At 39.8% G+C, this 12,328-nt stretch overlaps 1 protein-coding gene across 1 annotated transcript in view; it reads left to right on the plus strand.

Moving 5' to 3' along the window:
- Window positions 1-10,779, plus strand: part of MTX2 (metaxin 2) — a 51,914-nt gene extending 41,135 nt beyond the window's left edge. The window contains exons 4-10 of the mRNA XM_031058486.1: window positions 4,115-4,187; window positions 5,469-5,545; window positions 6,294-6,386; window positions 7,050-7,088; window positions 7,493-7,618; window positions 8,232-8,308; window positions 10,283-10,779. Coding sequence (XP_030914346.1) covers window positions 4,115-4,187; window positions 5,469-5,545; window positions 6,294-6,386; window positions 7,050-7,088; window positions 7,493-7,618; window positions 8,232-8,308; window positions 10,283-10,490 — 693 coding nt within the window. The 3' untranslated portion in view covers window positions 10,491-10,779. The remainder of the gene's footprint in view (window positions 1-4,114; window positions 4,188-5,468; window positions 5,546-6,293; window positions 6,387-7,049; window positions 7,089-7,492; window positions 7,619-8,231; window positions 8,309-10,282) is intronic.
- The last annotated feature ends 1,549 nt before the right edge of the window (window positions 10,780-12,328 follow it).

Below are 12,328 nucleotides of genomic sequence, written 5' to 3' on the forward strand. Positions count from 1 at the left end.
TTCTCATACTTGTCATCAGAGGAGAACACAATGGCACCACCCCTTTCTTGCATTGTTCTGGGGGTGGCAGCAGCAGAGATGACAATCAGTCAGTCCTGTGAGAAGAGGAGGGTGGGGAGGCAGGAGGAAGGGAAGGGTGGGCAGGGTTGGCCCGTGTCTGGCTGTGGTTTCTGGGCTCTGGGCTTTTGAACTATGCCAAATCAGCACAAAGGTGATTGCTCTGATTGGTTTTTTAGATAATTGAAATCCAACATCCTACTTATATTTTGAATTTTAAATTGGGTGGGCTATAAGAAGAAGCAAGCCTTACATGGATTGTGTCCTTTAAGCCATGCTGTTGTAAATATACTCCATAATTCTGGCAGGAGGTGTCACCTGCCATGATTGAAATGAAGATAGGCATAAGATATTTGATTAATTTTGTAACAAGTATCACCTCAAAGCTTCCTATCAGCCCTGTTCACATAGTTGCCAATACCTCTCACAGCAAAAATAAGAACTTGGTTGTTCCACCTGATTTTGAAAACAGAGTGGCTCATGCTTCTCTCTGTGAGTGTAAGGCAGTTCAATACAAACCACAGTCACTGTGCAATGGGCAGGAAAGGCACTGAGGGGCTTCCCCAGACTTTTCTTCAATTCATTGTCCACAACTCTTTCTTCCCTACTCTGTAACAGTAAATATTGGGAGGGTAGGGGAGGGCAGACATTGTTCATCTGGTTGCTTCTGTTTGCCTCGCTCTCATCCCTTTCTCCTCATGGATGCGAGAAACCTTCTCCATCTCTGTCTACAGCAAAGTCTCCCATTAAAAACGAGGTGCACAGGGGCAGTAGAAGCACTGTAGACTCAATGCTTTCAGCCTGGAAAAAGAGACATTGCTAAAAATGTTTTTTTCATATTTCTTCCTTCACTTTCTAGGTATTAGGTAATGCTACAGCTAGAGAGGCTGGAAGAGTGCGAGAGAGGAGACTGTTAGACTGCAAGAAAGAGGCAGAGAGCATGTGTGGGAGAGAAACTGACAGACCCTATTAAGCCAAATCTTTATTTTTTAATGCCTTTATCTGTTTCTTACGTTAACCTCATCCAAAGAAAGGATACACTCTGTTCCTCTGGTGCTGGAGGAGATCCAGCTTGAGGCCTGTAGGGTCACCCTCTTTGTTCTTTGGTAGTACACTTTTTTTTTCCAGAGGAGAAGGGAGCTGGAAGTGTAATGCTGTTGGAACTACAGGCATCTTTGTGAGGTGGGACAGGCTGTGCTCAGTTAAATATCTTGTTTCTAGTTTTGCTGTTACCGTCTTGCTTGCCATTTTCTGGTGAATTTTCACAAGGGTGTCATTAACTAGATTGTGTGTTACTTGGAATTCATTTGGCCCCTTTCAGTCCTTTTTAAAGTTGATCAGCCAAATTTAGGATGTTAACAATAATCTCTGATGTATTAGAATGAGCCTGGGCCCTTGGTCTTTCAGATTGCTCAACTTTTGATACCTTGTCTTTGAAGGGGTGTTGATATCTTCATAAATCTTCATAAATCTCAGCAAAACTGCACTGAAGTGGTTTCAGCCTTCAGTCTCTTGCCCAAAAGCACTCAGAGGAGCTGAGCACACTCCCATTTGCTCACAGAAAAAGATTTCTCTCACAAGAAAAGCAAGCAAACTGTGTATGTGAGGTACCCAAGGGGAAACAAGATGTTCTGAGCTGAAGTAATCAGTGTTCCATGGCATCTTTTATCAGAGTTGGAAGCCATGGTGGTCTCATACCATCTGCACACCAAATGTGCTGGTTCTTGACATTCTGTGTGAGTGGTCAAAAAGGGAACAAACTCTCCCTTGATCACTGGGCTAAAGCGTGTAATGAGATAAAGACTCAGAGAAGTTGCTGCTTTGTTCTATATTCTCTCTCAAGATTTCTTTGTTCTGTTCCAGTTTCAACTATTTTGGTAATAGTTCGTGCCACTTACTGTCTAATATCAGTTACTGTCTAATATCTAGCATACCTAGTTGAATGCATCAGAAAAAAATTTCTGGCAGTGAATATTTATAGGAATGCATTGGTCATGATCCTTGTCCATGTTTTTTTTTTTCTAAAAGAAACTAAAATTTCCGTAAATATGGAATGCATTCACTGTGCTTGAAAAGTCAAAACCACCTGACTTGTTAATGCTAATAATTTCCAAAGCCTGTCATTTACATCAGTGAAAGAATGTAAGCACTCATAGTAATGCGAATTGCAAGGCTTGTTTCTTAGACTGAGCCCTCCTAATTTGGGATAAGACTGTTGTCTTTTGCTGATACACATGAATATTTGAGTTGACATGACGGGTGTCCAGTGGACCATTAGTTTAAGCTGAAGCAGGAAGTGGATACTGGCCTACTTCTCTAGTTAATGATTAGTTAAGCAGTGTAGATTCAATAAGGATTAAAATTGTCTTGTACTGTGGACCTTTCCTTCATTTTGCTGCAGAACATTATGTAAGGAGCGCCTAAAGTTGAGCAGGTCATACTTTGGATACAAGTTACAGCTCATAATAGACAGATATACTGGTCTTTGTATTCCCAGGGCTTCTATCTTTTAAAAGATGTAATAGCAGGGTTTGTTAAAAAATTCTTTTCTTGGGTTGATTGTATTTTATATTTATATTATACTATTAATATTACATAGTATATTACATATTTAGGTTTATTTCATCACTCATCTTAAAGGCAATCCTAAATATAGCCAAAGACTGAAATGGAACAGGTCTTGGCATGGGGATGCTGAAGGGGATGCTGCAGGAAGCCTTGTGAAGCTGCTGAAGGGGCAGCTCCAGTGGTCAGTGGTCACTGCTTCAGAACCTCGCAGGAAGACTGATCTGGTAAATTCAGCACTGGATGGGTTTATCCAGTTTTAAGCATGAATCATTCTTTTCAGTGTCAGTCCTAATGAAGCTTTTATCAGAACTGAAGATGACTATTCCGAGAAAGTTTTCTCGGGTTTTTGATTTGGTGTTTACTTTAGGGTCTTCTTAAATTTATTTTTAATTTTGATTTTTTTTTCATAAGGGCAGACTAAATGGTTTCTAACATTACTAGAATCTATGCTTTATTATGAAGAGTAGCAAATCTTAAGGTTAAGGTTTAGGTTGCTTTCATGTGTGTGATTAGAGTCTGAGCAGCTAAAGCTGTGAGAATGTGGTTTACTGCCAGATCCTGCCATCCGAAGAGCAGGGAGGAGGCTTGTGTAGAAAATGCTGTGTTACAGCACTGTTTTTCTTCATGGTGGGAGTCTTGTTGCTCTAGGCCTTTTTTATCTCAAGTAACATTGTATAAGAAGTTAATAGAATAATTTTTGAATCTGGGCTTGTGACCTGTCTAATTGCAGAGACAAAATGAATTATAGGACTGAGCTGAGCTGTGAGAGTCTCTAGCAAGTAAGAGATTCCTTATTTGCCATGTTCGGTCCAAACTACAAATATTTGTCTTGACATTTTGGTATTTCAGCAGAAACAGCCTATGGATTTTGTGGTAGTGGCAGGTGCTGACAGAAATTTGTATCCTCCTGAGAAAGCTTTGAATCCAAGTACACAGATAGAAGGAAATGGTAAATCGATCACTTATGCTCTTCATGAATCCCATAAATTAAAAATAATACTTTGTCCCAAACCAGACTTGTGCTTTGACAGTATCACAGAGCAAAATTGTAATTATAATGTGGAAAGGTGCCATATGTGTTTGCCCTGTTACGTAACATTACCTTGACGAGCCAGCTTTAGCCAGGAGAAATGAGTACTGTGGTTTTTAAAAGGGGCAAAATGTCACTCAGTTTTGTACAACCACAGCACTAATTGTTTCTGTCAGATACTGCTTCTTTGCCCATCTTGGACAAACAATAAAAATAGATGAAACTGCATTAGAAGAATTCCAGTCAGCATTTGAAAGATAAACAGTTTTCTAGAGAAGTCAAGATTCTTTTGTTTTTCTTTTACTTACCCTTCTTCTTTCTTCCTAAGAACAGTATGCAGGAACTATACTTCATAAGAGTGTGCTGGGAGCCAGCTAACACAGGCAAATGCATTGAGAACACCACATTTGTTTGCCCCCGGTGTATGAATGCTTTTCAAATGCGACTCTTTGTTTCCAGGCCTTTTTGCAAATGTGCAATCTGCCAATCCGGGTGATTTGCAGGGCAAACGCTGAGTACATGTCCCCATCTGGTAAGTGTGGCCTTCATTTAGATTACTGTGTTACACCTCCATTTTGATACCATGGCAACTAGGCCTTGTCTTGCTGATAACAGGCAGTGCTGCTGTGTGTGGGATGCCTTTCCCCCTCCTCTCCAGAGCAGTTTCTCCTCTGCAAGCAATCAAAACAGTGAAATGCAAAATAACATTGGCACGATGTGTAACAGTACCTGTGTAAAGTGTTCACACAGCTCAGTGCCTGGTGGAAACCTTCTCTCAAATGCCCTAAAGCAGAAAGACATATGTGTCCAAAAGTGGCTTTATTCTGCATCCAGGGAATATTCCAGGGAATGCTGTTATATTTTCCTATTGCTGGAATGAAACAATGCTGGAGAAAGGTTCTCTTTTGTTTCTCTGTGTGGGAGTTGATTGCCAGGATGCAGGAGACCAAAGGGTGCATTTTCACTGTAAAGGGTGACAGGTGATTTTAAATCTTCCTCAGATCCTTGAGACTGTCTGGAAAAAAATCCAAACCCACCACCAAGAAATTAAGTATTAGAAGGGTACACAGCCTGGTTTTGTTGGAAATGACTGCCTAAAAATGCCCAGACACCAGCTTCAGAAAATTGCCTAAAAATCAGAAAGAATTACAGAACACAAGGTGCCAAGATCCTGGCGCTCTGCCCCAGATTTTTGTTGTGTGAGGAGGTCCATATTTACTGATTACCTGGCTCTGGCTGATGACTGCCATATGGAAGTGCCTGTCAGTGTATGTCTGCCAGCTATATGGGTTCTACTGCTGGTACTGATATTTTTGGTAAAAGCAGTAAAATAAGGTGATTTAAAAAATACCCAAAACCAACAGTTGCTTGGGAGGAGTAAAACCCCTGCAAAAGCAAAATATGCAGGTATATGAATTATTTGTTAGTAAATAGAGCTTTGAAAGGCACACAGGAACATCTTGCATGTGCAGGACTAGGACTGGTGACACTTACATGCTATGGCTTCTCTGCCACTCACACCTCATGTCCACACTTGCTGGCATCTAATGTTGTAAGTTAGGTTTGAACACTTCCTTCTTCTTCTAAAAACAAGGAGCACAAGAGGGAAAATTATACTGCTTCAATTTTAAATGTAGGCAGAATTACATGTATTCTTTTTGCCCTTACTCCTGGAGTCCTTTACTGTTTTTACTCACCTTGTTTCCTTTCTTTATATTGGTTTAATGATAATTCAGAGAAGGTTTACATTTGTTCCCTTTTCTCACCCCACCACCCTCTGTCTCATTACTCCAATGCATTTCTCCTTTTACAGGAAAAGTACCCTTTATTCATGTGGGAAATCAAGTAGTATCTGAACTTGGACCCATAGTCCAGTTTGTAAAAGCCAAGGTAATAGTTCATTGTTTTCATTAATTATGAATGTTAATCCTGCTTAGCATTGCACTGATTTAGCGTGCTTTTCTTGAATCTTACTAAATTTGTTAAAGCAATATAGGAATCTAGTACTCTTTTAAAAGACAGATATCATGGAACAGGAGCTCATGAGGTGAAAATGTTTTTCTTTTTAATTTCCTCAAATTCTCCAAGTAAATTCTATGCAGAATAGCTGCATTCCAGTGCCAGTTTCAGAGACTGTTTTCCTACATGCCTTTTCTCTGGGTCTCAGAGGTCTTAAGCCTAGAATTGACTGTTTTAAATCCTGAAATGTCAGATACTGTTCAACTTTGCCTTTATTCTCCCACCCCCAGCCCTCCCCTCTATTTTAAAAAATGCCATATTTTCACTGAGAAGTTGAATCTGTGTCGTGGATGTAAATTTGTGTTTACTTTGTGCTATAGGGATACACGAACCAGGAGGTTGTGTGTTCTAAGTGTGCTCATCTATAACTGATAGTAGTCTAAATTTCTTGTAGATTAGCTTAGATTCCTTATGGATTAGATTAGATACATAATGATGATTTAGTTTTAATTGTAAAGGATACTGTATGTAAAAATTCCACATGTAATTTTTTATTGAACTATGCAAGAGAATAGGATCTGAGCCAAAGCTCATTGATGTTTAAGGTCTTTGGGTCATATGTTGCTGAATATTCCAATACCCATTCTTACAAGTGTGTCTTTTTTCTTTTCCCCATTAGGGCCATTCTCTCAGTGATGGGTTGGATGAAGTCCAAAAAGCTGAGATGAAAGCCTACATGGAATTGGTCAATAATATGCTCTTGACAGCAGAGGTACAGCAAACCCTAGTAACTCCACACACTGTAGGCAAGGAAGCTTTAGGATTTTTCCCTGTGGTGGAAATAGCGCTGTTCCTAAATTAGGTCATCAGCTTTTGAGGCGAAATGACAGGAATAAATTCTCCTACTGTGGATTGCTTGCTGACCTGTTCCTGTAGCCATGTGGGATTCCCCTCACCTATGTCAAATGTGGCACACAGCTGTAGAAGTAACTGACAGAAAATGTCAGTGGTTCTTGGGGTCCTACTGCACCCCTGGCTGGCCAGGCACCCCCTGTCACTGTCCCCACTGGGATCCTCTGTGCTGCCTGTCTGTGGCCAGTTCAGGTACCTCAGTCCTGGTGTTGGAAGCACTGGGAGGATGCAGATGACTGAGGAGTGAGGGCTGGTCACCTGTGCCTGGAGCTGGGTGTTATGTGGGCAAAAGGAACAGGCTTTTGGTCTCAGCCTAGTTTTTTTTTGGTGCTGGTAAAGTAAGGACTAGCAGCTGGGCTTTTGCCTTCCAGTTTTAATTTCTTTTGTACATCAAAGGTCTATGAGAAGAAATGAAATGGAAATTTTAATCTAATTTAGAAAAGAAAATTCTACTAGTGAAAAATGATTGTCTCTGTATTCTCCTTTATTAGGGAGTTTTAGTAAGTGTTCTTTCTTTTCCTAGCTCTATCTCCAGTGGTGTGATGATGTTACAGTAGAGGAGGTGAGTGGTTCCGCAGCATTCATCTTAATTAAAATTTAATGAGAAAACACTTTTGCTCACAACTGCAAGTCCCTACTCATAAATGAAACATGGGGGTTTATACCATTAATGATAAAGTCTTTTCACTTTAATTTCACTTGCATACACATTTTAGGGAAGCTGTGTTACTGGAGGGAGCTGACAGCAGAATAGATACAGATTTTGTTCATGTTTCTGAAATAATAGCTTTAAATAGTTGTGCTGCAAACAGTGGATTCTGTGCAAATAGTTACAGCATACACACAGCTGCTTTTCTTTTCTGCAGCTCCTTTTCTGAGAGAAATATTTAAATATCAGCTGTTTTGTTCAAGAGGTATCTGTATTTCTTGCATTATAACACAGTGCCTTTCTGTTTTTAAACACAGATTACTCACCCGAGGTATGGCTCTCCTTACCCCTGGCCTCTGAACCGCATTTTGTCCTATCAGAAGCAGTGGGAGGTTAGGAGGAAGATGAAAGCCATCGGATGGGCTGGAAAGACACTTGAACAGGTGAAAAGTGAACCTTATTTCTTTACCCTGTTTCCCTTTTGATTTCTTTTTTTTTTTTTAATAGGCATTGGAGAGTAGTATGTTCCTGAAACAGATGTAGTGAAATGCATGTTCTGTACTTTAAACATTATCAGGAGTCAGGTATTTGCCTCCAGCAGCAATAAATTTTAAATTATGTGCAACCTGATGGGGTCCAAGGAAGGATGTTTTGCCACAACTGTACACAACTCTGTCAGTGTTAGTTTAGGCCATAGTCCTGAAAATAGATTGTGAGTTCTGTGCCCTGCTTCGTGTATGATGCTGATAGGCACTCTGTGGGATTGTGGCAGGCTGTGGGGTTTAACTCAGTACCTTTCATTAAGCTTAGTTGTAAATGTTATGGGAAGCACTTAATCAGAGTTGCCTTACATCAAATATTAGATTAAGCAACACTTTGCTACCTGCCTGCTGTGTAGGTTTGACTGACTTTAACAGCTTTTGATATTCCAACATGTTACATTCCTTGTTCCCACTGTCAGTGCAAATAGAATAAGGAGGTTATTTCTTGCCATGGCGTTACTTCCTGACAATATGGATCTTTCTTTCTTTCTTTCTTTCTTGTGTGTTTTGATAGGTGCTTGAAGATGTAGATCAGTGCTGTCATGCTCTCTCCCAGAGATTAGGAACACAACCATATTTCTTCAATAAGCAGTAAGTTACTCTTCATTGAAATACTGCACCCAGCAATATGAGATATAGGTATATACCCACATACATACAAATGTATTTATATGAAACTCCTATTTTATTTTAATGCTGTGTGAGTAGTTGCAAAAATACAAATGTGTGACTGGAATCTAAACATGAAATTTCAGGAATAAGTATTTAAAGGTTTTAAAGGGAAAGCTTCTGTAAGTTTGTTGTATTTATGATTTCATTTTACTTCTGCTTGTCGTCTCTACAGATTCTACCACAACTTATGTAGGCTACAAATACACATTTTTATATAGTTAGTTTCCTATTAAAAATGGTACATTTAGAGCTTTACTTGTATTTCTTGGGTAACATTCTCTGCTAGAAGGAGTGAATGTATGTTATGCCAACCTGATCAGGGCAGCTTGTCTTAACACGAGAAGCAGTTCTGAATGAACTGAATTAGCAGCATTAGGGGGTCTCTGAGTTCTACGAACTGGGGGAGAAGCTAGGCGATCCACAAAGAACTAAATGCAAAGTGAAAAACAAGATTCACATTGTCAGGAAAGAAAAAAGAAATTACCTGACCTCCATGGAATGTCCTCTGTTCTCACTGGTTTCTTTCAATTGCAATATGATATTTTAATTTTTTTTTTCATCTCCAATAATTCACAATTTTGGGAATGTTACAGACTTAAATAACATCACATTAGCTCCCTCTTGTCTCCTGTGCATAGATCAGTCTAGAAATGCTCAGGTCTGGATTTCAGTTTACTGCATTTGAGCAGGGAGATGTCTTCAAATGGCAGCATTTGGTTACTTCTCTGCATTGTGGCTTTGCCCCTTCATCTATTCCTAGTTGAGACTAGCTAGGTAGTCTTAATTCAGAGGATACAGAAATATGCCTTATAGAAGATGACTTTAATGTGCATCTTCTCCTTTGATTATTAAACATAGTATCTCCTAATTTTTCTTTTGGTATTTCTAAAGAATTGTAACTTGGGGAATTTGTCTTAGTTGGTTGTTAACCAGACTTTTTTGGTAGTTTCAACCTTTAAATTTTTTAGCTGTCTGAAATATTACTAAGAAAATCTGTGGTTTTAGTCCATCAGTTTTCAGTCTGTGACTTCTGTGAGTCTGTGGGAGGTAAACAAGAAAAGCAGTCTGTTTCTGACAGATTAAAGTTTGTCATGCAGGGGTCCACATCTCCACTGGAGAGTGCTTAGTGATCCACAAATAAAAAGGCAAAAATTTTACCAGTTAGGAAAGCTTCATGCTGCATACATTGAACGTTAGTAGAGGGGCACTCTGAAGTTATTAACAGATTTGGGAAAAAAAAAATTATTTTTACATGGACTACTTACATACATGGACTACTTAAAGGTCCAAGGTGACAATTCAGAAGGGTCATCGTCCCTAAAACATTCCCCAAACACCTGTTTTCTTCTGTGTAATCCCCTTTCAGAAAAGGGATGTTTCCAGCTGCTGCCACCATGGAACTCCCTTTTTGGTTGGTTGAGTAGTTCCAAACTGTTGCAGAGCACAAAAAAAGGAATGGGAGTCATAAGCTTCCGCTCGTCTCCTTTTTGTTTTCCTCTTGTGAGATAATAGTTGGATTTTTTAACACACATCTGCAGAAGAAAAAGAAGAGCCACAAAGCACCTGATAAGCATTTGCCCTTGTTACAGGACTGAAAGGTGGAACATGATTTGAAACTAGGTCAGTAAGTTTCTCTGATCTAAGAGATGTTATTTCCACGTTTCCAAGCTCCCTAAAGCAAGGAAAATGCCATCCTGAGAACAAGCAGAGTTCTTAATATACCCTTTAGACAGATTTCATACATTTGGTTTAGCCTTGCTTGATTTCATCCCAATTCTTAGGCTGTATGGCTTGCTACAGGTTACTCAGAACAGCACGGTTTTTCTTCATCAGGACTTGTCTTCCAAAATACCTGTTCTTTTTTTCTTCTTCTTTTTTTTTTTTTTTTTCCAGACCAACTGAATTAGATGCTCTGGTGTTTGGACATCTGTTCACAATCCTTACTACTCAGCTAATCACTGATGAACTCTCTGAAAAAGTGAAGAACTACAGTAACCTCACAGCGTTTTGTCGGCGGATAGAGCAGCAGTACTTTGAGGGTCATGAGAGAGACAGCGCTGCAATTGCAGCCCAATCTTCCAAGAGGTCCCTGCTGAGATAAACACGGTGCTTGGGGTGGATCATGTTGCAGTTTTGGGTTTATCATTGCTCTACAAATGGATTTTGAGAATGAGAATGTGTGATAGCTTTTTGAAGCTGCCAAGTCATTCTGGAGCAAGAAAAAATGTTCAATACAGTTTCTGTGTTGTAGAATATACTGTGCACATTTAAGCTGAAATGTCTGTACAAGTGTTTCCATTTTAATAGCCTGTGTGCCACTTACTGTAAAGTGACCTCGGAAAAAGATTGTATCTGTTTCAAAAAATAAAACACTGAAAGTTGATCTCTGATCTTTCTAAAAGCCTTTTTACTAAATTTAATTTCTGTGTAGTTGATGAGTGGGATCCTTTTGACAGGACACTTGGAAGAAAGTTGTGAACTAGTTACAGTTACTAGGCTGGGAAAGAAAGTATGCATTAGAGATCTTAATGTTTGTCTGCCTCAGCTAAAACTTATTCAGAAATTGGGTGAAAAAAAATGTCTTGGAGCTCTGTAGCACGCAATTAATGTGATCTTATTCAGTCAGTTACTATTTTTGTGTCAAAGTACCTTCTGGCTGTCAGTCCTTCATCTTGTATGTGTCTTGCCTCTGCTTTTATCTTTCATTCACCTTTGGTTTTTTGATTATAATTTTTTTTTCATCCTGTAGCTTCCCAGTTTTAATCCCCAGCTTGTCCTGCAATGCATTTAGGAAACTAATTTGCTAGGTGTCTGCCTCACTGTTTCCACTTCCAGTATGTTGACATTGCTTCTGAACTTTGATCTATCTACCAGATGTGGTTCTCATAGAAAAAGGAGTCACTGTGAGCCTGTGGCTGTCATGTCTTGGTCCTTCTGCCTCCATTATTCATGGTACATGTAGCTGCAATGATACAGGAGTAAACAAAGAAGTATCACTGTGGTGCTGCAAAAACCCTGGCAACTTGGAACTTTTCAAGGGAGAGTTCTTGTGTGCAGGCAAGGACTGATCTTAGTATTGTTTCGAGTGCATTAAATGGTACTGCTCTGTTCTGCTGTGTCAGTTGTACTTGATGGTTTTCCAAAAGCACCACCAGGAACATGCTGGTGGCAGAAACAAACCTTGTGCACTCAGGAAGTCATGGGCACAACTGGGAACCAGCTCAGGCTGTTTGGCTTGTTGGAACCATTGTGTTCTTACTTTGAAATATGTTCATTTGACTACATGCTTCAGTGTAAGAGCACTTAATGGCTTGAACTGGTTATAAATGGTTATACAATGGTCATGAGGTTTTGGCTGCCATTTCCTTCTCTCTTAAAAACTGAGCAGAAAGCAGCTGCATGCCTTGGACTGGCTGCATCTCCCATGACAGGCTCCTGAGCCACTCCTGCTTACTCACTGCTTTTGTGGGGAGCCACTCTTGCCAGCTGGATTGGAAAACAGAGCTGAATTCTTACTGCCTGTTTTTTGATATAACAGTCCTAAGTCCTACTGCAGCCAAACCCACTAAGTATCAGTGTCTTGGTCTTTCATCAAACCACTCTTGGCAGGAGAGGCAGATTGCCCTTGTCCTGCATTTCAGTCTTAGAATTTCACACGTCTCTATGTTGAATACCTTTTGAAACTAAACCCCATCAGCTGTTGACTGCTTAGTGGCCATTTCCACTATCAAAACAGTTGGTAGCTGAGAACCCAGATATTTCTTTCAAACTTGCTTTTTCTTTTTTTAATTTGGAGAGAATATTGTGATACATGCTGCTTTGAGCACTCAGACTAAAGTTAGCATGCTGCGGTGATGAGGAAATCCTGTGTGAGAACTCAAGTATCTTACTCCAGAGTAATTAAACTGGTCTTTTACCCTCTTGCTATTTGCAGAGCAC

Source organism: Geospiza fortis, unplaced genomic scaffold (genome assembly GCF_000277835.1).
Source record: "Geospiza fortis unplaced genomic scaffold, GeoFor_1.0 scaffold112, whole genome shotgun sequence".
Taxonomy (NCBI): domain Eukaryota; kingdom Metazoa; phylum Chordata; class Aves; order Passeriformes; family Thraupidae; genus Geospiza; species Geospiza fortis.